This window comes from Poecilia latipinna, unplaced genomic scaffold (genome assembly GCF_001443285.1).
Source record: "Poecilia latipinna isolate Pla-1442-1.1 unplaced genomic scaffold, P_latipinna-1.0 Scaffold573, whole genome shotgun sequence".
NCBI classification, from domain to species: domain Eukaryota; kingdom Metazoa; phylum Chordata; class Actinopteri; order Cyprinodontiformes; family Poeciliidae; genus Poecilia; species Poecilia latipinna.
The window spans coordinates 134,818-159,824 of NW_015113189.1; the positions used below are offsets into that span (position 1 = coordinate 134,818).

At 38.2% G+C, this 25,007-nt stretch overlaps 1 protein-coding gene across 1 annotated transcript in view; it reads left to right on the top strand.

Annotated features, from left to right (window-relative positions):
• Window positions 1–23,233, top strand: part of lasp1 (LIM and SH3 protein 1) — a 41,572-nt gene extending 18,339 nt beyond the window's left edge. The window contains exons 3-7 of the mRNA XM_015041913.1: window positions 9,622–9,706; window positions 16,150–16,257; window positions 20,199–20,274; window positions 21,498–21,595; window positions 22,923–23,233. Coding sequence (XP_014897399.1) covers window positions 9,622–9,706; window positions 16,150–16,257; window positions 20,199–20,274; window positions 21,498–21,595; window positions 22,923–23,096 — 541 coding nt within the window. The 3' untranslated portion in view covers window positions 23,097–23,233. The remainder of the gene's footprint in view (window positions 1–9,621; window positions 9,707–16,149; window positions 16,258–20,198; window positions 20,275–21,497; window positions 21,596–22,922) is intronic.
• Window positions 23,234–25,007: the final 1,774 nt, after the last annotated feature.

Genomic DNA, 25,007 nt, shown 5'->3' on the forward strand with positions numbered 1-25,007 from the left:
GACACTCACTCTGGGAAAACTGGAGTGGGTCACTCCTAGTTTAGATCAAAGCATATTAATGCACTACAATTGTCTAGTCAAAGTTCAGATCTAAATTCAACTGAGAATTTGCAGCAAAACTTGAAATTTGATGTTTGTTGACGCTCTCCACTGAAAAACAGATAAATGCTCCCTAAATGTACAAAGTTGTTAGAGGCATGTCCTAAAAGACTAAACTTTAATTTCAATAATAGGTAGGTTGACTCAAGGACGTTGAATACAAGGTCACCCTGTAGATTTCATTTTTGTGGAGGATAAAATAATTATAAAAACAAATTCATAGCTATTTACTGTTTTGTGTTGGTATCACAAAAAATCTAAATTGCAGTTGCAAAATGACATTAATACTTCTGCAAGACACGATCATACATGAAATACTGACGTGACGGTGTAGGAAAATGTCTGTGCTTCTATGATTAGATATTTGAACAATGAAACTACTAGCTTTGCAAACCACTACATCTGAATGTCACAGACAGCAGCTGCTTTATTTAAACTCGTTGCCTTAAAAAGGCCAGAGTGAGCAGAGACGGGTGCAGAGAAAGATCAAATGTCTGGGTTTAAAGTATTTTCATTTTTAACTTCTGTGTAAAACTTTTCCCCAAATTATTTTTTAGCAATTCACCAACTATGGTTGTTGCATTGAGAAAACTCTCATTGAGTTAGTTGAGTATATTTTCAATGAAATTGTAAACATATTGGCAAAGTGGGCCACTCAGAGGAGTTTGTAGCATCTAAAGATTTTTAGGGACACAGAGTATCCTGAGGCAGTCTGGGAAATGAAGTCCAGATAAGCTGCTAGATGCACTGTTGGGGGTTTTCGTCTCCCACTAGACGTGCGCCATGTGGTTTTCTGCCTTTAGGACTGAATGAGCTGGCAGACACCATTACTTGTTGACCCAGGGTTGCATTTACTTGAAAGCCTCCATTATAGAACAACACTGTCTGATGCCTCACATATACTGCCTACCAATGGGAGTTCAGGCAGTCTGTCTCCAGTGAAGAATAAAAGCTGAATGGTGACTCGATCACAGAACATACAGAATCGTTTTTTACACTCACTGGAATTGTTTTTCTTTCTGTAAATGCATACTTGATGTGCTTTAGTGGAAATAAAAAGTACTCTGGCAAATTGCAATGCATGCAAGCCACTTTCTATTTAAGTCTTAGAAACTTAAGATGTCCTAAAGTTTTTCCTCTGCCCACAGCCGTCAGTAGCTGCATTTCTATTACAAATGTGCGCAGAAATTTGTCTAAATTCCACTAATATCTAAAAAAAAAAAACACAATTTCGCAATTGTTTCAATTAAAAAGAAATATAATTAGATTCACATGTGAATAAGTTTGTTCATGCGATAAGTCATTAAAGAACATGCCGTGCCATCCTCCTCCAATTACTTCCTTTTTCTTCATGGTTTCCGCCAGTAGTAACATCCTGTTGTTGATCATGGGACTCGTGCAACGCAAAAAAAAGTGTTTCCATTGCANTGTTGTCTTGTGTCTTTCTTACAGTACTGGCATAAAGGATGCTTCAGCTGCGAGATCTGCAAAATGACTTTAAACATGAAGAATTACAAAGGCTTCGAGAAGAGACCATACTGCAATGCGTAAGTTTTCTAGCTAAATCATCTTTCTGTGGACGTCTCAGGGAATGTCACACGCTTTACATTCAAGGGCTTCAGCCTGAAGTCTCCATTTAATTTGTGCGTAGCTCTGAAATTGGACTAAATGTTTGTGTGAGTGGTGCAACCCAACTACGGCCCCTCTCTTCCTCCTATTTATCTGCATCTATTCCAGCTCCCCCCCTCAAAGTGAAGGCCTGTGTGGGAAAGTGCTTCCCTCCCTCCCCCTTCTCAATGGGGAAGAAGGGTATCAACAAAGGAAATTCCTCAAGTTCCTCTACAGTGACAGAGGTGGACTTGAGAAACTAGCATGTTCCCTCATGCTTCAGTACATGCTGAAGTTCCCAACAGGAATCCATGGAATCCCCTCCCCTCTCATGTTACGCATAATAACTTCCTCCTCCTCCTCTTAAGCCCGTGTGTGAGAGCGGGAGAGTGTGTGCACGTTCAGAGAGGGAGCGAGGGAAAGAGGCGTTGCTTCGTGTCCTGACAAGCTCATTTGCTGAGCTGCCATTTTATTGAGTGAGAAATGTATAAAGGAGCTGTCGGCTTGATCCCAGTTAGACATTCGTGTTTTGGTGATAGGATGTGCGACTTCTTCCCTGTCGTGAATAATTTCAGAGATAAACATTAGGTTTGAGGCTTTTTTTTTTCCCCTTCTTGTGCAAGGCCAAAGATTAGCTGCAAGTTCGACATCTTGACATGTGAACATGTGACAGCTGTTGATACCCACTGATTTTTTTTTTCTTTCATATTTTGTCATGTCACAACATAAAAGCTTAACATATTTTCTACGGCTGCATCTAACGAATCATTCTGGTGATAAATCGAGTTATTCTAGTGATTAATTGGATAAATTAACTTGCACATTCTTCTGATTTTTCATTAGAACACTTAATTTTATTTTATATATCAAAAATGCATAATAAATGCATAACAAATGCAAAAAAATAATAATTTTTTCTTTAAATAAGAATATAAGCATTGTATTGCCTAAAATGCAAAAACAACATTCCTTTAGTGAACCCTTGGTCATTTGCAGCAAAGGATAAATGTGCAGCTAAAAAAAATACTTATATCAACATGAAAAATGCCCAATCCTTTCTGCTTGACTTAACGTTAATGTAGTGTGGAACTAATTTGTTTACTTTCTGGATTAGCAAATTGAATAACAAAAGGTTAATAGATTTTTTTTTCCAGAATTTGAAGAGTGTACTTAATGAGTTACGGGTAGAACATATTTACAGAAAAATGAGTTTTTCATCTTAATGCAGAATGTATATATTTTTAAACAGTTTTGGCTTAATTACTGCTCAGAGTTTCGCCTTTTTTTGAGTCTGTGTACTCCAGTTAATCATTAATCGATCAGTAAATTAGCTGACAATTATTTCAATAATCAAATAAATATAACTTAAACAATTAATGGTTGTTTTAATATGATTTTCTGTGATCTGTGATGGCACAAACTAGTAAATGATTATGAAATAAAAAGAAAATAAGGCATTTTGTTTTCAAATAATTGTCTTAATTCCACTAAAAAAGGATTAGTTTACAAAAACATGGCGTCCCTCCTTAAGCAACAGGCAGGTCGAGGAGATCATTGTTCAGGGAAGCAGCCAAGAGGCCCTTGGTGTCTCTGGAGGAGCTGTAGACAATCTAGCTTTAATGGAAGAGAATTGCTGCTAAGAAGAAACCATAAAAGAAAAACCCATTTAAGATTGCATATGAATCTTTAAGCATGGTGATGGCAGCATTGTGCTTTGGGGATGGCATTCTCCTCAAGGGCATTGAAGCTGGTCATAGCAGATGATTGATGGCACTAAAAGCAGGGAGGTCACTGATAAAAACAAGAATTCAAACGAGGGTTAATGTTTAACTTTCCAAAAAAAGGCCAACGACCGTAAACATGCAGTCAGAGCTGCAACAAAACGGTTTAAATCTGATGACTACAGATTGTCTCCATCCATTCTGCACAATTTTCTGATTCTTATGTGCAAAACATTTTAAAACTGTATCATTTTCTTCAGTTTAGTAATTATTCTGTTTATATATATGAAAGTTTGCAGTTGTAACAAAATATGGAAAGGTTTAAGGAGTGTGGCGTGAAGATGCTGTTTTAGGCTCAATTTGATACGTCGATGCAACACAATGGGATGACTGGTTTTTAAATCTTAAGAACCTGATAAGAAACTAATTAAGCTTTTTAACTCGGGGTAAAACTCAAACTTCAAGTTTCTTGAGTAACTTACTTCTGTGTCTTAGTAATTTTATTAGTGAGTCATATTTCCTAAGATGTCAGCTTTCAGAAGAACTGCCTGTAAGTCTTAAAAGGAAACATAAAAATGGAAGAGTGTTTTATCGGATGACTGAAGAGTTTTAGAAATGCAGAAACTTCCATTTTTAAAAATGCATTCTTTTGATTGCAGAGTAGCACTTATGTAGCGTCTGAATGCAATCGCGTTAAGAGTTGTGGTTGTAAACCATTTGCCTGGAGAATCACATCTAGCTGTTCTTCAGTTTGCTCTGCACTTTCACAACAGGAAGTGCTATTTTCATAGCACATACTTTTAGACACACCAACAATACTGTTGAAGGAAAAAAAAAAAAGAGTTAAACAAACCAACAAACAAAATCTCATTCCATGAATTTCCAGAGTTGTTTCCAAGGTAGATGAACTCTGTGGTTTCCCCAGGAGCTAATTTTGTCTTCATTTGCATTTTACCCAGTCACAACTGGTGTACGCTTGAGATTACTCCAGTTGGAAACTGTTACTGTTCTAGCATACACATATCCTGAGCTTACATGCAATCCACACATCATAAAACTGAATTGGGTAAACAAAATTCAGTCATAACTCAGGTTTTCTAAGCTATGCTGGCATATTTTAATAAGTTATTTTCCATAAATATGTCAGTTCCAGTGCCGTACCCATAATGACCTAATCAGACATTTAAAATTTAAGGATATTTACATTAAGGTGTAAACTTCCAGCAGGTGTCAACTACTCTACACTTCTCCAAAAGTAAAAGAAATCGTCTCGTTTTGCTTTTCCTCCTTCCTTCCCCTGGTCTCTCTCTGCATGGCCCTTCAGAGTGTGCTTATTATGCCTCCCTCTGTTTGTTTAATGTAAGCCTTGTGAGAGTAAACATCATCAGTTGAAGAGGCTGCAGCTCCAGGAAAGGAATGCAGGCTACGTTCTGTTCCCGTCCACCTATGGGATAACTACTTTATCATTACTCCATTATGTTTGACCTTGGTAATTCATATAGGCGCTGTTTGTTTTTTCTGGATTCCCACCCTCTTCCCTGAGAGTCTCTCCCCTCGGTAGATAATGCAGTCGCCGCGGCTTGTGGGAGACTGAGAAAGGCGATGAGCTGATTGAAAAACTCTGATGGTCTTTGGTCTCTGATGGTTGTAAATTACCTTAATGACTGAAAGTCTCTATTAAGCTGAGCATCAGTTTAGTTTAGAGCCTCAACTAATGATTGTTTTAGTAACTGATTCATCTATCAATTATTCTGATGATTAATTGGATGAAAAAAGATTTTTTTTTTCTTTTAACCACCTTCCTTTTTAAATGGGTAAATAAAATTTTGATTGCCTAAAAAACAATAACTTAGCATTTCCTTAGTAAATCTGAACTGAGTGACGACATTAGAGGAGTTTTGGGTAGAACATATTTACAGATAGTGTTTTTATCTTAAATGCAAAATGTGTGTTATTTTTTTTGTACAGCTCCTGCTCTTGATATGTTAATTCGTTTTTTTACTTCAGTTAATGATTGAGTACTAAATTGTTAGACAGTAATTATAGTAATCGATTAATCGTTTGTCATACTTTGGTTTTATGTGTTGATTTATTGCTTTTGGTTTGTGTTCTCATCATTACAGCACTCGTGGTCAATTATTAATAAACAGCTCCTCATACTTTGCAACTCTCAAGTGTTTGTTGGTGGCTGCTTTTCATTTCAATAGACTAGACTGAGAATGTCCAGTTCATGAATTATGACGTGTACTCTTCAGGTTCATAAAACACTCAGCCCTGCCTGTAATTTGTAGCAGCTTTGTCTCTGATAAAGCCAGTTCTACATTTCCTGCCATGTTGCGTCATTCTTCCACCCAGTTGAATATTATGAGATGTTGCAGCTGAGTGACATGTAACAACCTTTCCAGGTCTGAGGCGAGCTGACCGCATCATCTCCTGTTTCCTCCCTGAAAACAGGCCTCTCCTCCGGCACAGTAGGCCGCTTGTGTTTGTGATTACACATGCATGAGCCCCTTCTCCTCCCCCATCCTCACATCCCCTCTGTTTTTATCACTCTTCTTTGTGCTCGCACCAGTTTCCTGTGTGCGGCTTATTAACCCAGTGTACTGCCTGACAGGTAGATGAGTGGTCTTGTGACTTGGTTGTGCCGTTAACCGGCTGTGAAAACACAAAAAAAATGAGTGTTCACACTGACAAATGCTACAAGATCTGATGGTATGACTCTAATATCCAAGCATGTTGCAAATGTAAGGTATTTACTGGCCCCTATGTGCAACGGGAGGCTCCAAAGACAGATCAAAAGTGGGAGAAACACTGATGTTGATTATGAGCTCAGCTACACACCCACTACCTCTGACAAGAAGGGGATTTTTAGGGACTGAGATGCTTTATGAAAAGCAGCCTTTCACCATAAATCACCCAGCTTCAGAGAAAATAAGCCATGACACAACTGTCCTTGTCAAACGGGTCACCAACCTTTATAATCCAGAGGATTTTGTCTCTTGCTGCCACCAAGAAACATTTGTTTGGGTGTTTTCACACCTGCTAGTACAGTAGAATCGGTTTGAGTGGGTACCAGAATGGCAGCATTTTTAGCTGGTGCGGTTCACTTCTGCATTTGTCAAACGTGTCAAAGGATCCAAACCAATTGGAAAAACTAAGAACCACTGAAGAAAACAACACAAAAATCTTCAAAGACGACAAGAGCGCAACTTCCTTCTAAGCTAAATGTGAATAAACATGGAGTACTGTCGGATTTCAGCGGGTGAAAGATTTCTCTATTGTCTTTGGTAAAAAGACAAAGACATTTCTCCTGCTAGCCCTAGATTCACACATTTGTTTTGTTTGTATTTACTCAGAATTTGTTTAAGAATCCCCATTTATCTTTGCCACAGTAGAGACTATTCTTCCTGGATGTCAACGACAAACATTACAATTAAATCTTCCTTTACAAACGATACAAAAGACTGACCTGCTTATTGCTTTTGGAACGGTGTTCACATATACGTTTGAGCCGCACCGGTGTTCACTTCAACCGAACCGAGACCAGAGTTGGCTTTGTTGGTCCCCATCGGAGTGCTGATGCGCTTTCACTCCTTCCCAAACAAACCGGACTTTCTAGACAAGTGAATTTTGGTTTGATTAAACCAAACTGGGGTGGGCGAGAATGCGTTTTTTTAAAAATTATAAAAACTGCATGGTTCCTGAAAGAATGATTGAACTGCTTCTGTAAACGTACAGTGGAACGGTGTTGCTCAACTCGAGCTTTGTGAAAACTCTTCTTCATGTTTTACTTGGTTCCCAGAATGAACCAATCAAATGATCAAATGATTGGTTAATTAGGGGACACCTGCAAAACTTCAGAAAACCAGGGAGGCAATTCAGTATTAATGAATCTGTGTTGGTTCAGAGATATATCCAAACCATGCAGGACACTCACTCTGGGAAAACTGGAGTGGGTCACTCCTAGTTTAGATCAAAGCATATTAATGCACTACAATTGTCTAGTCAAAGTTCAGATCTAAATTCAACTGAGAATTTGCAGCAAAACTTGAAATTTGATGTTTGTTGACGCTCTCCACTGAAAAACAGATAAATGCTCCCTAAATGTACAAAGTTGTTAGAGGCATGTCCTAAAAGACTAAACTTTAATTTCAATAATAGGTAGGTTGACTCAAGGACGTTGAATACAAGGTCACCCTGTAGATTTCATTTTTGTGGAGGATAAAATAATTATAAAAACAAATTCATAGCTATTTACTGTTTTGTGTTGGTATCACAAAAAATCTAAATTGCAGTTGCAAAATGACATTAATACTTCTGCAAGACACGATCATACATGAAATACTGACGTGACGGTGTAGGAAAATGTCTGTGCTTCTATGATTAGATATTTGAACAATGAAACTACTAGCTTTGCAAACCACTACATCTGAATGTCACAGACAGCAGCTGCTTTATTTAAACTCGTTGCCTTAAAAAGGCCAGAGTGAGCAGAGACGGGTGCAGAGAAAGATCAAATGTCTGGGTTTAAAGTATTTTCATTTTTAACTTCTGTGTAAAACTTTTCCCCAAATTATTTTTTAGCAATTCACCAACTATGGTTGTTGCATTGAGAAAACTCTCATTGAGTTAGTTGAGTATATTTTCAATGAAATTGTAAACATATTGGCAAAGTGGGCCACTCAGAGGAGTTTGTAGCATCTAAAGATTTTTAGGGACACAGAGTATCCTGAGGCAGTCTGGGAAATGAAGTCCAGATAAGCTGCTAGATGCACTGTTGGGGGTTTTCGTCTCCCACTAGACGTGCGCCATGTGGTTTTCTGCCTTTAGGACTGAATGAGCTGGCAGACACCATTACTTGTTGACCCAGGGTTGCATTTACTTGAAAGCCTCCATTATAGAACAACACTGTCTGATGCCTCACATATACTGCCTACCAATGGGAGTTCAGGCAGTCTGTCTCCAGTGAAGAATAAAAGCTGAATGGTGACTCGATCACAGAACATACAGAATCGTTTTTTACACTCACTGGAATTGTTTTTCTTTCTGTAAATGCATACTTGATGTGCTTTAGTGGAAATAAAAAGTACTCTGGCAAATTGCAATGCATGCAAGCCACTTTCTATTTAAGTCTTAGAAACTTAAGATGTCCTAAAGTTTTTCCTCTGCCCACAGCCGTCAGTAGCTGCATTTCTATTACAAATGTGCGCAGAAATTTGTCTAAATTCCACTAATATCTAAAAAAAAAAAACACAATTTCGCAATTGTTTCAATTAAAAAGAAATATAATTAGATTCACATGTGAATAAGTTTGTTCATGCGATAAGTCATTAAAGAACATGCCGTGCCATCCTCCTCCAATTACTTCCTTTTTCTTCATGGTTTCCGCCAGTAGTAACATCCTGTTGTTGATCATGGGACTCGTGCAACGCAAAAAAAAGTGTTTCCATTGCATTTTTGTGAAATATATTTTAAAATTTTGATGTGGACAAAAAAAAATCACCTCAGGCTAGTGGCGTGACTTAATTGGTGTGTTTCAATTAAGCAAATTTATTTTGAAACCTAAAATATTTCTATTATACGGTCAATGGAAACACAGCTAGTCTACTGCTTAAATCATGTGTGTTTCAGACAGTGTTTTCTCTGAATGAAAGGAAGATGCATCTAAAATCGTTAAAAAAGAAAAGTCTCCTTCATGCTCTACTGAAGGGAGGGCCCCACAGCATCATTCACACCGTCTGTTTGACCTCGTTGCTGCGTCTGCTGCATGCTGTTTGTCTTCCTGTTATCCCCATAGCACCGTGCCCACAAGTGTGAGAGTGTATTCCTGTGCTTTGTGTTTCTGAAAAGCTTTTCCTACACCTGCTATGGCTTGTTTCCCAACTCTGGAACCTTGAGGTTTCCACCCACCATCTCAGTCTCTTTCTTGTATTTCTGCTTTTTCAGGCTTCTTTGGCTCTCACTGACAAACCATTGTTAATGCTGACATGCTTTTTGTCTACAGGCGCTCCTAATTCAACGTCAGGACCACCTTGAATAACAAATGCCTCCACATTGGGGCCACAGTCTGCACGCTGCTTGATTTATGCCGTTTTTTCTCTTAGCAGGCGAGGTTTGAGCCTTGCTGTGCGTCAGAGTGGAAGCTGGTAACTTCATTGATGTTCACTGGTGTCCTCCATGTTTTGTTTTACAGACACTACCCCAAGACAAACTTCACCTGTGTGGCTGATACTCCAGAGAACCTCCGCCTCAAACAGCAGACCAAGATGCAGAGCCAGGTAACCTGAAACTTAGCCAAGCAAAGTATTCATTATTTACCAAATGACCCATCACTCTCCTTTTAGGAATTTGCAAGTTGCTGGTTGGTTTGAGTTGAGTTATGCAGGTGTTTTCACACATGTCTTGGATAGTTCTCATTCCCAGTCTCAGTGTTGAGCCTTAACAAATTTTGGAAGTGGTCAACTTCTAAACCAAAAGCTAAACAAACCCACAACTTGCAGTGTTTCATCAAATTTTGGTGATACGGTGTCTTTTTTGTCGCCTACTATCGCGACAAAGTCACAAAGTTGGCAAGAATAGGGTGATTATTAACAGCGCATGTGCAAACGTGACCTGGTGAGTCAGTCCTCTATCCCAACAGAGCAAGAAGCAACTGGCTGATTTTTAAACTTTTCCGGATGTAGATAAGTTTGGTAGATATGATCAATTTCTTATTTATCAGCCGATTTCCCAAAATTAAGGAACTCAGGATGGCTATATTGGTGTACAACTAATACAAACAGCAGCTCCCATGTAAAAAGCTAACCTTTCATAATTCAAAATCATGAATTAAGACATTTTGGAAAGATTAGATCATCTTTACTTGCCACGCTCTAGCCTCGTTGCTGCCCGGCAGTTTAAAGTACGCCAATCAACGCATCGTGCATTGAACAGATGACAAAAAAACTTCACTGATAGAAAACTGGAGCAGCGATAAGCTGTGTTTTATATGTACTCAGGTTATCTTTGACTGATATTGACACTAGTTTAACCTGGAACATTTAAATCAGGAAAAAAGAAACGGAAATCTAACAAGTCAGAATTGTTTTTGTGTCGAATTTAGCGTTTTTCTGATGAACACCAAACTTTTAACATTAAAAGATAAACGGGACAAATTGATCCTAAAAAAACTAAAATTAGCTTAAATATGTACAATCAGCATCATCAGTATTGCTGTATATTTGAACAATCCTGCAGCTTTTAGACACTACGAAGTCTAAAACATGGAACATTTTAGGCTAATGTTATGTATCAAGTGTTTTTAAATAACTTGGCAGAAAACCTTGGTTTTTATCTGGTTGTTGTAGTTTAGCCTTACCCTGAATCAAGACTCATCCACACAGCAGCAGTCAGGGAAATTTTGCTTATTTTCATGAGAATTACCTGGATGAAGTAGAGGTAATTGACCCATTCCTGCTTTTACTGTGTCATAGTTGTAATATTTGACCTATCTCTCTGTGTTTTTGCAATGCCGTCACCAGATGGATTTTGATTTTACTGCTGCAGTTTTCCCTCCATGTAATTTTCCAGTCCAGTGCCCTATTTGCAACGAATTAGCATTGCCTAAAAGCCTTGTGGGAAAATTCTCTATCAGGTCTATTTTTATACATTCCCACTGAATAAATAAACGTGTTTTACTCAAACGTATTGGAATTATCCTATCTACTCCAATCAACCATGACGAGGGGTTGACGTAATAAACATTGCTCTTCCTGTTCAAAGGTTGTGTTCTGCTGCAAAAGCTTTCATCCTGTCATGAGTCACATTTATTATTATTTTCATACTGCAAAATAAAAATTTTTACAGACTCAACACACCCCCATCTTGGCAACAGCAACCGGCTTTAGTAGTAGCACATCAGAGGGCCACGGAGAATCTGTTTTTATTCTGCAAAAGTGTGTTCCGACATCAAAAGAGGTACCTAAAAATATAATAATTCAAAAGTCTATGAAGTCAGCAGCAATCTTAGTAAATTGGGAAATGAGTAAAGAGTGGGTTTATTTCCTTGTAGATTCATTATGCACACTTGCATTGAGTGGAAAGAAAAATGTTGTAGAAAAAGCACAAACAGCAAAAAATAGCTGTCGTTTTGTAAGAATTGTGAACATGATTTAGATTTAAGAGCGAGTCTGAAGGTGTGTTGAGTCACTCTTGAACCAGAGACTTCAAAAGATTTTTACCTGGGTCCAGAAAAAAAGGATGGACTGGAATTTGGTTTGAAAATCAAGGTCCCAGATTTCAGGGGAAAAGTGGAGAGAAACAATTCAAAGTGCTTGAATTCCAGTGTGAAATTTCCACCGTTTCGGATGATTTTCCATGTCATCTGCTGCTTCATTTACACAGGTTTTCCATGTAATCTGTGGAGTATTGTCAATAAGGCTTATTATAAAGACGTCATTCTATCAGAGGAGGATAAAGTTGTAATTTTATGATAATTCAAACACAAGAAATGGCAAAAAAAAAATTAAAAAAAGAATGATGAGCATCTTGTCAAGTTATACTTTAATCATAGGTGTTACAGATAAGGAAATATTTCCTCTTTTAACACTTTTTTTCCACTAACACAACTTTTTTTCCCTTAATTTTAAAATTTGAAGACATTCTGATAAACTCTTGTAGCCTTGCCCTGATATTCCACCATACAATTCACAAAATCAATCAATCAATCAAGTTTATCTGTACAGCACATTCAGCATCAAGGTGGTTCAAAGTAAAAATACAGAAAATAAAGTTATAAATATAGTCAATAATTAACAAACATTACATTTTGATGAGGGTCATCACCAAACTCGTACACATCAAATATGTTGGTCAATGCTTCATTGTTGGTCAAAAGGCATGATCAAAATAAAAGCCACATTTTCTGTCATTTCTAGTTTATTTTTGCAGAAAATAAATCAAGAAAACAAATGATTAAAATCAAATCTGGTATGACAAAAATGGAGATTTTATTTTTACTCCATGTTGTCACTTGGAGGAGAGAGGAATAAAGCAAACATAAAGACCAGAATATCTTTCTAATTTAATTATCCAGATTTTATTGCAGTTGGTTGGTGTCTGTCTCCAGCAGTCACACCTAAAGTGTTTACAATTAAATCTGGTGCAAAACTATTTTGACACTCAAAAACCTTTGAGGCTGTCTGTGGTTTCACTTCTCTTATTGGTGACTGTCAAACTTTGGTATTCAAGGAACTTGTTTGTGATTGTGGGAACTTAGGTGCACAAACTGGCTAAAAATGCCTCCTCTAGAGACAAAAAAAAAGCTCAACTTTAAGAAGCATTGCTGCATTAATCTAGATGGAGAGAAGCAGGAGAAAATGTGTGAGAAGCTGTGAAGGAGGAGTGTTTTCTCAGCGTGCAGCAGAGAAGAGAGAGTGTTGTGCTGATAGGAGGGCAGGGCTTATCAAAGCGTGGGTCTAATCCGAATGTCATTGTCAGACACTACAGATGAGACGAGGGGTGTGTGTGTGTGTGTGTGTGTGTGTGTGTGTGTGTGTGTGTGTGTGTGAAAGAAGGGTGCTCTGTGGAGTGGGGATGTTGGTCATATGGGGAGGGGGGTTAGTTAAGAAACTGAGGGACAGATGGTGTTTTTCCATGTGGGCCATACATCTAGACATCCCCCATCATAAAGGAAGCATGTACAGTTGAAACCAGATATTTACATGAAATGAATAAAAAGACGGACTTTTTTCCCCCCTCACTGTCTGAAGTTAAATCGGACCAAACTTTTATTGTTTTAGTGTAGTTAAAATTTCCCAAATTTTTTCTTTTTGCAAACATTGAATTTTTTTTTTTTTTTTACATACATTAGAAAAGTTTTTTTTATTCAATGAGAAAAAGATGTGTGTATCTTCGTATTCATTGTATGTAAAAATCAGATTTCAACTGCATGAAGATTGCAAAGCTTTCTTTTTGTTGTTTCTAAATGTTTGGTGTTCAGTAAACCGATACTTAGAAATGTTTTCAGTGCCAACATTTAAAAGAAGGAACTTCATTTTCTGCTGAGGTGTCAAAATACATTTGTTCTAAAAATAAAAGTGAAGGTTGTTTTTGAAAAGCTTCCAGTGTGGAGCTTCTATGAAAATACCAGAATAACAACTCTTAACACCCCTTTTTTTTTATTCAAAAGGTTCGTTACATATGATATTTTAACTTGCCTTTGTATCACTGGAAGAAAGTTGAAAGGACTGGAAGAAAACAGTAACTGTATTCAGCTTCTCATCCCCACCGTTCATGGTGCTGTGTTGCTAGAGGAACCCTATTGCTATGGCAGCAGGGTAGAGGTTTGTCACACCTCATTACAAGACTTTGCGGGGGAAAACTGAAAGGAAAAAGGGCACAAGAAAGAGAGAAATGAAGAAAGCAGTCTGAATGAATCGAAGAAGCGATGAACGAGGCAAAAAAAAGAGGTGTGCAGGTTAGAGGAGGAGATAAAAGCAAAATCCCAAGAAAGAGAATGCCGCAGGAATGCAAATGGAAGGAGGAAGGATGAAATGAAAGCTTTAGATCTCGAGGAGGAGTTTCTGATGCTGTTGAAGCTTTAAAATATGAATGAATGAATGAATGAATGAAAGAGGAAAAGTCGTGGGTGGGGAAAGAAAGCAAAAATGTGATTGGCGCAGAGCGAGCAGGGGTGTTGACCCTAAAAGACAAAGGAGATGGGTTTGGGAAATCAAATGAGACTGAGTCGAGACCGCTTTATTCCCAACGTGTCCCTTTTTCAGGGTTTGAATTTCTGCTGCAGTTATATTCTCGTGGTTCCATACGTCACAGGAGACTGACTGAAGCATGGGCGTATCACGCTGAATCATGTACGCGCTCAGATTATGTGTGAATCACAGTTGTGTCATCTCATCACAAGGCGTCAAAAGATTAAAGGAGGATCGGTCAGCAGTCTATTAGGCCGTGTCAGACATTATTTAGACATCTGAGAGGGGGGGGTAGGTATTTGTTTCTTGGTTGCAAACTGCAGCCATCTCTCGCAGGAAGGTTAGACCGAGACTGGGTGCTTCAAAAATAACACCTGGTAATGCCTTCCTGTTTCATCTTCAGCTGGAGCTCTCCATTTTGAGGCAGTCAGAGAAAACTCGTGAGTAACAGTTTTGCCTGGGCTGGACATTTCCTCCTCTGCCCTCAGGGTCAGAAATGGGTGGGTGGGGTTGGAAACGCTCACTCAAACACCGTTTGTCACTCACTACCTCTCGTTTTGACCATATATGGTTGCCAACATGTCCTGTATGGAAGGCCTGCACTCCTAAGCAAACAGGAAGTTGACGTCATCACAGAAAAACTGAGCGATACGCGCAGGACCCACCTTGTTCTGCTTGCACACATGAAGCACACACAGCTGACTTATCTGTGTTTTATATCAAGCATAAATTGCGGCTGTTTTAGCAGCACGACTTCCTGGTGTAATAATAGAAATGTCATACCCATGTTTACTGTAACAACAAACTATAATAATAATAATGTGGAATGTTTTTTTTTTGTTTGTTTTTTTTACACACCAATTAGTGCATACAAAACAAACATTACAGACTAACAAAGGTATTTATCTACAAAATAACCATTTACATAAGAGAATAAACAAAAAAACAGGGTATGCATAAACATGGATACATGTAGGACAAAGACAAAATGCAGAACAATGTGTTAGTTTAGCAAATATGTAAGTGTTTCAATTTATCTAAAATAACTCAAACCCCACTGCAAATTAGGTTTATTACCATAACTCACATTTATTAAGGGGTGTGTATTTTAAGGAAATTACACAAGGACAGTTCAGTTAAATAAAATTAATACACGCTGCTCCAAATGCAGGAAGTGGACGACAGCACAGGGCATTCTGGGTAAATGCAAACCAAGCAAATGCTGGAGAAATGATTGTCGTGTTTTACTGAAGACCAAAAAGAAATCCTACAACCGCTAAAATGTGACATCTACTCCATTTTTGTTTACTCTTCATGAAGAAGGAAGTTGTGCTCATGTCTTCCTCTTCAGTTTTTTTGTCGTTTCCTGCAGTGGTTCGTGGTGCAGCGCCCCCACAGGTGAGGAGGGGAACAGGTTTTTCAAAGGTTTTGGTTCGTTCCACAAAGTGCAGTGTGAAAGCGAACCGCACCAGCTGAAATATGTCCAAGGCAACTAAGGCTTTGTTTCAGAACAAGACCTGGACTTGAAATCTTAGAAAAATATCTGTTGGGATTAAAAAAAATGTCTGCCACCCACATAACCCCAAGATCATAGGATTTTGTGTTTTAATTTGGAGAAACATTTCGTCATATTTGTTCTACTAAGCAATTTAAATAGTTTGCTTTGTTCATTGTAAACAGCTGCTAGTTTGAACATTTTGCCAAGTGTCCCACTTTGCTGTAACATTTTAACTTGTTGCTGTTTTCTAATAGTGTGAAGCGGTAGTAAATCCAGCCGGAGAACATTTTTCATGCATCTATAAAAGTCTTTTATTAGCACAATAAAACCATTACAAACACAGGAACCAAGTGGTTACGAGGTGGAAGCTAATCCCAACTATCTAAGAATCTAGGTCAAAGCATCCATAAATTATAATCTGCTCTGTATTTGTTGACTCACAAGCATCCATTTGGAGCTATTTTTCCCCCCAAACGTATGTTCCTCACTTGCCGATTTTTAATCGTTTCCTCCTCTCTGACATCTTGTCGCGCAGGTTCACTACAAGGAGGACTTTGAGAAGAATAAGGGCAAAGGTTTCAGCGTGGTCGCCGACACGCCAGAGCTGCAGAGAATTAAGAAAACGCAGGACCAGATCAGCAATGTAAGTGTTGACAGCAAGGACCACTAAAACAAATCACTATCAACTTCAGAAAACTGTTTTATACTCGTTTGAAGACAATGTGCAATGAACTGATTAATTTTGTTTCTCTCTTGCAAAATAGAAGATTCAATTTGTGGTTGATGACTATGCAGGTTGAGCTAAAAGGAGCTTGTTGGTTTCTTTTATTAAATTTTCTAACCTCAAGCTAACCCTTCTGTCAAATTAGGCTTGCTAGGTGTTTCTTTGAGTCATGAGAGGAAACTGCAGAAGCAGACAATAGATGCAGAAGCATCTATTGTGGACCCTCGAGAAATCAGTGAATACTTGAGAGATCCTCTAAAAATCTTAATATTGCTTATTTTAACACCAGATATGTGCACAGTAGAAGCCATTTTAGCACTTCCTCAAAAGCTAATATCTACATTGTGTCTTATTTCTGCTCAATCAACACCAGGGAAAATAAAAGATGTGCCTCAAATGGGTAGTTTGCAAAAGCCAGCTAGTAGCATGTTGAGTATTTCAGCATATTTTATATATGCTCTCCAAAATAAATTTTTTTTTGCAAATAATTTAGTCAAGTTTCACAGGAAAATCTGCAGTTACTGAACCAGAAATGGATGGGAACCCATTGCACAATAGTACTTTTAAAACTGCTTCAAGAAATGAAAATCTAGACTTTTTCATAAGTTGTACCTTCGTTCACCTCTTTTCTTCCACTGAAATTGTTGATTTACCATTTTGGTGTGAAAACAGGACTGGAAGTGCATCAAATGTTGATTTCCTTTCCCCAGTCTCTCCTCAAAGTCTTCCACAAAGACCTTTATTTTCATGTGAAACAGACTCGCACACAAAACACATCATTACACACAACCGGCTCTGCACCGGCCTCACTAATGACATAATTAGTGTTGAGGGTGATGGGTAATTGCTGCTTTCATGCAATGAAAGATCCTGCTTGTCTGAGATCAAGGAAGTGTTTACGGGTGGGAACGATGCACATATATATGACATGTACATATGGATGTACACACACAAGCCACATCTGTTTAACAGAAACACTGATGCGGTTCTGAGTGAAGTGCTTTTAGTTAAACCTGATCAGACATCTGCTTGCAATCAGTCCGTCATTTGCAGCCGATCATTAATGAAGAGCTACACTTTCCTGCTGTTTTTTTTCTCCTTTCTTCCATGAAGCAAATCTTCACTTGCTGTCAAACAGCAAAAACGGAGAACTTGTATATCTGAGGAGTTTTACTTATCGCATTAAATCCACACAGATGCTATCTGTTCAACCTGCTCCCTCAAAATAAGCTAAAACAATCTCCCTCACACACTCTCTCTTAGCATATTGCTCTCAAGAACAGCGACTGTGTTGTCTCACTCACTAGCTTCACTGTTCTTGGACAAACACTGTCATCCCATCCAGTCTGTGAATACACTCGCTGCGAACGCCGGCAGCACAGTGGGCCCTTTGAGATGGGGGCGTTTGAATCTTGACCCAGACGCTGTGAGTCAGTCTGTTACCAGCCTGGTAATAAGAGGGGTGGGTTATTCAGCCCCAGTGTCATCACTCTAGTGTGTTTTTTATCATGCAAAGCAGAGGTTGCCAATATTAATCAGTTATTGTCTTGCAGAAGTATTAATGCATTCTAGACTTCAGTGCATTTTTATTGGGATTTTGAGTGATAAATCAACAAAAAGTTGCGCATTTTCTTTAATCTTAACCTTGAATCACACACTACTCCTGTGCATTTTTATTCTACTGCCTTTTACACTGAAGCAATTAAATAAAATCATGTGTGTGAATTCCTGCCTGGCGACCTGGGCAAGCGCAGTGTTATTTATGTGTCATAATCAACTGTTAACTTCAGTTGTTAAAAGCGCTGCATGCATCAAATACATTGAAATTTACTTCCTGAAGTTGGATTTCTGTTTCTTTAAAAACTCCTGTTCCTTCTGAAACTCTGCCTTCAGGAAGTCACCACAGCATCGCTCCTCCATTAACCTTTTAACAACGTTTCTACCAGCGTTGCACTGAGAAGTGGCTCATATGATGAGCTTTGCTGATGCGCAGTTCAACCAGGTGTTTGCTAATTGCTTCTGGCTAGTCTGAAGGAGCTGAGTGGGGATTGAGGCAGTAGCTCCGAAGCTTGGAAACTGCAGCTCTGACAATAAATTGTCCCAGATTTACTGCAATAAATATTATTGTTTTGCTACCATTTTAATGTAATGGCATAATAATGCAAGTACACCGTCAGAAAGATGGATAAACTTTAATTCCTAACAAAAATTGAACACTCACACTGGAAGACATTTTAACTAAATGAGCAACGCAACAGAAACGACAAATAAAATGTAGCCTCTGTGAACAAAATTCCCCTTCAAAAAAAAAAAAATTCCCTTAAAAAAAGGGACTAGTTGAGATCAGACTGAAAGCTTTTGTCATTTGTAAAGAGAGCCACGAGAAACACAATTATGCAAATGGGAATTATCCATCTTGTTTTAATTTGGCATGTGATTAATTGATTATTGTGACAGGCTTAATCAATGGGAGAGGTATTGATGTTCTTAGAGGAGCAGTAAGATAAAAAACCTATGAAGTTCTGCTTGAAGCCACACCATTAAAAAAGGGGATGCTCCATCAGGGCTTTGCAAATGTTCTTATTTCATATGCAAATAAAATTTGGTGAGAGTTGTGAGTTTAGCCAGAGTTTTTATTTAAAAGCGCGACCCAGGAAGAAACCCATAATGGAGGCTGGAAAACCTCCAAAACAGACTGGTTTAGATCAGGCGTGTCCAAACATTTTGGGCCAAAATCATCAGGTGAAAACTACTTCCAGGCCAAGAAAATAAAAAACAAATAAGATCCAACAAATAAAGTAGACGGACTTTTTTTTTTTTTCTTCATACACCCACACTTGACTAGAATGTTGCACATTTTCTGTATTATAAGAACGGGATATAATTTTCAAATTTCTTTAGGCCCAGTTCGATAAATTTATTTGGTCACTTTTTTTCAAAATGCTTGCGATAGTTAGCCAAGTTTAATAAATTATATTAAAGCTTATTTGGGTGCAGAAAAGTTGATTTCTCAGTAAAAGTCTCAGGATAGACGTGGCTGTACTTATAAAAGTTTATTAAAAGACAAATACTTAACATTTTCCATTGCACAAAAAACATATTTGTAATTATTTTACCCTGATTTAAAATTAAAAGTTTAATTTGCATTGTTCTTGTAAGGGTTGGGGCATAAAAGCTCAGTCCAAGGGCCACAAATGGCCCCCAGGCCGCACTTTGAACACCCCTTGTTTAGTTAAATAATCCGATTGAGTCCTGAAATGTGATGATGGACGACCTCAGTCTACGTAAAAATCATCTGGGGTGTGCAAAGCTGCATGCCACATTAAGTCTCATCTGTAAATAAGATGTAATGAGATAAGAGATGATGAAAACTCTTCATCCAAGCATTTTACTCTCATGCTCCACTAGATGTTGGTTTTCTGCATATAGTTGCAATTAAATCCATTGAGTTTTTTGTAAGGCGCTACATGTCACTGTACCTCCCTTTGTGCATCATTGGTTTTCCCATACTTACTCTTATTTTCTCACCCTGAATTTTTGAATTTCTACCTTCTTTCTTTTGACGCACTTTTGCTTCATGATGTGTGTGGGTTGTCATGCAACTCTGACCTCACGATACTTCCGGCTGTGGAGATGTCATTTCCTCTAAGCATCAAGCTGCTTCCCCAGCCGTGGCAGCACGTAGCGCACCCCACCTATCAGCAGCGGGAGAAACTAAAACACAGGAAGTGGGAGCCCTCTGGTGGCTGGAAAATGAACTGACAGGCTGTGCAAGGGGGGAAAAAACTCCATGCAAGATTGAATTTGACGGTGCATTGTCCATGCCTGATGTGAGCTGACTCACCGTTTGTGTGTTTCAGATCAAATACCATGAGGATTTTGAGAAGATGAAGACTGGTGCAGATGCTCCATATCAGCCTAGCAACCCCAACCAAGGTATCTATCCTGCAACTCGACACATAAATCATCAGAGAAGCAGTCAGAAGTGTAGCTTCAGAGTAATTTACTGTTTTTTTTTTTTTTTTTTTTTATGGATTCACTCACTACTTGCCTTTCAGGGGTTTTTGTTGCAACTTGTTCATCGCCCAGCTATAAATAACTGCATTGCTACAGTCGTTTCACAATCCGGACAGCAACCATAGTACCACTTTAAGTTGTTTAAACATATTGCTCAAGTGTTCAGTTAGAAACTTTGGGATAATAAACATGAAAAATGCTGAGTTCACTCATTTTTGGAGCCCCCTAGGGGATCTGGTGAAAAATAAATTAGGTTTTTTGTGTGTTACCTTGCAAATTATTTTGCATTTCCCATGCAATAATGTGCCTGTTCGTTCATGGAGTATCTTCAATACTGAAAGTCTTTCTGCTGCATTATAAAATTATTGTAAGGTTTTTCTGTGTACATTAATATTTGTGAGATATCCAAAGTGTCAGATCTGCAAAAAGCGAAACAGGTCAGTCATGTCTCAGACATAAACAGAATTTATCTGTAAGTAGGAAAACGGTTTTGACTGTGTCTTTTTCATGTTGGTAGTCTAAATGGTGAACCTCCGTTCGTCCGTTTTCATGCACAATCCCATCTCCACCTTACGCAAACAAACAAAAACATACAGTTAATAGATTGATTTTCAACCAGTTTCTGCACCAAAGACTTCAGAATGTAAATACACATTTTCAGAGGCTTTTTAAAGGTGAACATCTGTGCAATTTTAAATTGACATTTGTTATTGCTGTGGCTGTATACAAAACAGATCAGGGTGCATTTGCTAATTCACTGCAAGGGAGCGCAAAAGAAAAAATGCTGCAGCAGCTTGGTGGAAAAGATCCAGCACGATGAGTCAGACCGCTGGTTTATTTTACATGCTTGATTTGCAAATTCAAACAGAGATATATTGTTTAGATGTTGAGCAACAGGGAAGTTAATAGCTTGCCTTGACTTGCTGTCTTTTTATTTTTTTTTTCAATCTATCGTTCTCTAAAAGAAGCAGTACATCCAAACTGTAAGGCATGTGGAAGGTATTTTTCTTTGAATGTGCACATTTATAGCCTTCTACCGCACAGCTCCCAGCAGGTGCTGTGCTTCAGATTTAGCTCTCAGGAATTAGCTTGCAGCTCATTAAAGTGCCCTCCTTCACCTTTCTTCTTCTCCTTTTTATCAGGCTCTTACCAGCAGCCTGCAGCCTCCCAGGACTACCACCAACGTGAGCCTACTCCTGAACCAGTGCGTGAGGCTCCTGCTAATCGTCCCAGTTCTGGGGTGAGAGCATTCGCGCGTTTCATTTAAAAATGTTTTGTCTCCGTTTTGGTCTGCAACTGATTATTTTAATCAGTTAATCTATCAGTTGTCCTGACGATTAATCGGTTATCCTGACAATTAATCGCATAAAAATTGGCACTTTCTGCTGATTTTTTTTTTCATTTTGCCATTTAAGCCTTTTTATGCAAAAGTAGAAGTACATTTAAAGATGAAAATAAACAAATAACTAAATTCCTTCTTTTAATAAAACTAAAATGTTATTGCTTAAAATGAAATAAGCATTCTTTTAATGATCATTTGTAGCAAAGGATGCATCTGCAACTAAAAAATGCTTTTAACGTCAATATGTGAAAAGCTGAGCACTCGACCGAGCATCAATGCTCAGTATAGGGCTGATCTGGTGATTATTTTCTTAATTATTTGAATTTCTTGGTAGAAAATATTTATAGATGAAGGTTTTTGTGCAATTTTGACCTAATTACAGCCCTGAGTAAGTTATCAGCAAATTGTCTTTTTTAAAGTCTGCGTATTGCAGTTAACAATTAATCAGTTACTAAATTGGTTGGCAATTATTTCAACTAATTAACTATTGATTAATCATTTTTAGCCCTACTTCAGTTCTTTATAGATTAAGTAAAATAAATCTTTTGAGAATCCTGTTGAGATGTGAAAGGAGTCTCTGGTTCAAGTTTTGAAAAAATCAGCTTTATTTTTTTATTTGAAATGTTTTTATCAGTTTGTTTTCAGTAAAGAAAGTTGGTCTACATATTGTGTAGACGGTGCAAGTATTTTTATTTTTTTATGTTAGTTTTTGCTAGAGATTGGCGTGAAATGTAGGAGCTTCGTTTGTGTCGTCCTTTACGTTAACTGATGCTGCAGAATTCTGGTTTTTATTCATCCTTCTTGCACAACTGTTTTTTCCCCTTTTGCAAACTAATTTTTACCTGATAGGGTGAAAACTAGTAAGTTTTCTGTTTGACACCTTCCTTTCTGAGAAAAAAAAAAAAACAGAATGCGACTATCCAGTTTCCTGATGAACAACTTGATTATAATTGGCTTGTTTCATACTTTTCAATCTTTTAACGCATTTTAAGGTGATGCTGTCATAACTCTACAACTAATACATGTTTTTTGAATTAATTTCCATTTAAACAATTGCAAGTCTGTTAACCCTTAGAAGCAGGAAGTAAGGATTTCATATTTGAATCTCTCTTGTTAAACTGCTGCGGGCATGCTTGCAAGTTTCTCATGCAGAACATTTTCTTCTCCACCAAACTGACTTTTATTTACTTATTTATTTATTTTTTATTTCATTTTTTGCCTGCAGAGGCGATACAGAGCAGTGTACGACTACACTGCTGCCGATGACGACGAGGTGTCTTTCTTGGACGGAGACATGATCGTAGATGTGCAGAAGATCGACGACGGCTGGATGTACGGCCGCGTGGAGCGCACCGGCCAGCAGGGCATGCTGCCCGCCAACTATGTGGATGAATTTTGAATGATCGGGGGAAAGAAGTAAAGTAAAAGAGAGGAGAGAAAGAAAGAAGGGAGGGAAAGAAGGAAAGGAAAAGCCCAGTGCCATCTCATCTTAACACCGCTTTCTCTTAATTTTACTCTGGTTCCTTAAAAAAAAAAAAAAAAAAAAAAAAAAACCTGTCCTGCGACCTTTAACCTCCTCCGCTCTGCATCCCTGCTCTGCTCTCACTGTCCGCCAGCCTGCTTCATGTCTGTCCGTCTGTGCCGAAGTCTCTGCTTCCTCTCTGTCCGCTCACATCGAGATAAACTCGTCACTTACAGAAAAATCATCAGGTCACACGGCGACATCACTCACCAATCCTGACGCGCGTGAATACAGAGAAAAAGTCAAAATAAAGTTCCCTGCAGTCAGTCAAACTGCAAATATCCTGTAAAAACAAAAGTTTTCATCTTAATTATTGAGCTCAAACTTTGCCAGACTGGAAACAGTGTTTTATCTCAGTCTATCAGTTATAAGCTTGAATATTTTTTTCCTTTTATTTAATTTTTTTTCTTCTTTGACTTGTGTACATTCCTTTAACTTCAAGTTCTGTGGCACCAATCAGCCGCGCAGAGCAGAGAGGTTTTAACGTAGACGGATCTTAAGCGTGTCGTTTGCTGGGTGTTTGCTGTGAAACTGGAACATTAGCCTAACTGAAGAGCCTCTCCTGCCGCTCACACTCAGGAGGGATCAGGGACAAGTTAGGGAACAAAACCTCTCAAATCCACCTCAACTTAATGTGATTATACTGTGCATATGCCCTTATTCCTGTTTTTGGAGCTCCACATATTTATCTGTTTATTAGAAGAAGAAGAAAAAAAAACTTCCCCCTATATTAGAAAAATCACTAATAAATGGTTTTATAAAAGCGAGGGCCAAGCACAACGTTGTATTGTGATTCTCTTAATTTTATTTTTTTTTTCTCCACTGTTTGTGTGAAACATTCCAATCATTTCTTTCTATTTAATGTGAGAAAAATCCTTTGCTGTGTTAAATGTTGTTTATCTCATTGCTGTTCTTCTTTTGCGTGTCTTATTTTGATTTTTGTTTTTTAATTGAAACTTTCGGTGTGTTTAAATAAAGTAAAGAATTGGTTTTGGGACCCAAAACAATAGAGGTCATCATGATATTGGATCAGGTGTTGGAGTTGTGATTTTTTTTGTTGTTGATCTTTTTCAGCTCTGTCTTGCGGGTTGATCCTAAACTTTTTTTTACATTTTATTTTTAAATCTTCTGCCTACGAATGAAATAATAAAAGTTTTCTTGTTTATGAGCTCAATTTTGAGCCTTTCACACTCAAACTTTAACAGAAAGATGTTCGCTTGCGTCTGGCTTCCCCTTTCCTCTCCCATGATGCACTGTGAGCGTCACAGATTGGAGCGATCAGAGTGGGGCAGGCGCGAAGGGGTCGGGGTTCAAACTTGTTCAGCTTTGTTGACATCATTATGTAGCTAGATGACATTGTATAAATGTATATGCATCATAAAGTGCTCTGGGAAGTGGCTTGCCTGCAGGAGAAGCTGGTTTATATATATTTTTTTGCAAATGTGAGGCAGTAATTTGATTTTAAAAGTCGACTCATGGAAAAGTTAGTGACGAACATCCTCGAGATCTCACAAATCTGCGTCACGGCGTCTCAGATAAAAACATCATCTCCACCTATAGGCTATAGATCATGTGATTAAACTCAAATTTTCCTCGACTGAAGAAAAAATGGAGGACATGATTTCAGGCCTAATAGTTGCCCAGTTATTTCTCCATTTCTCTGCTGATTACATCGAGTCCGGCTTGTTTTGTCCCCCAGGGTGCGACTGTCGGTTTAGATGACGGGGTTGTTTGAATGTGGCTCAGGCTGGATTTGCAAAGTGTTGTTGTGATGGAAGCGTTTGGGGT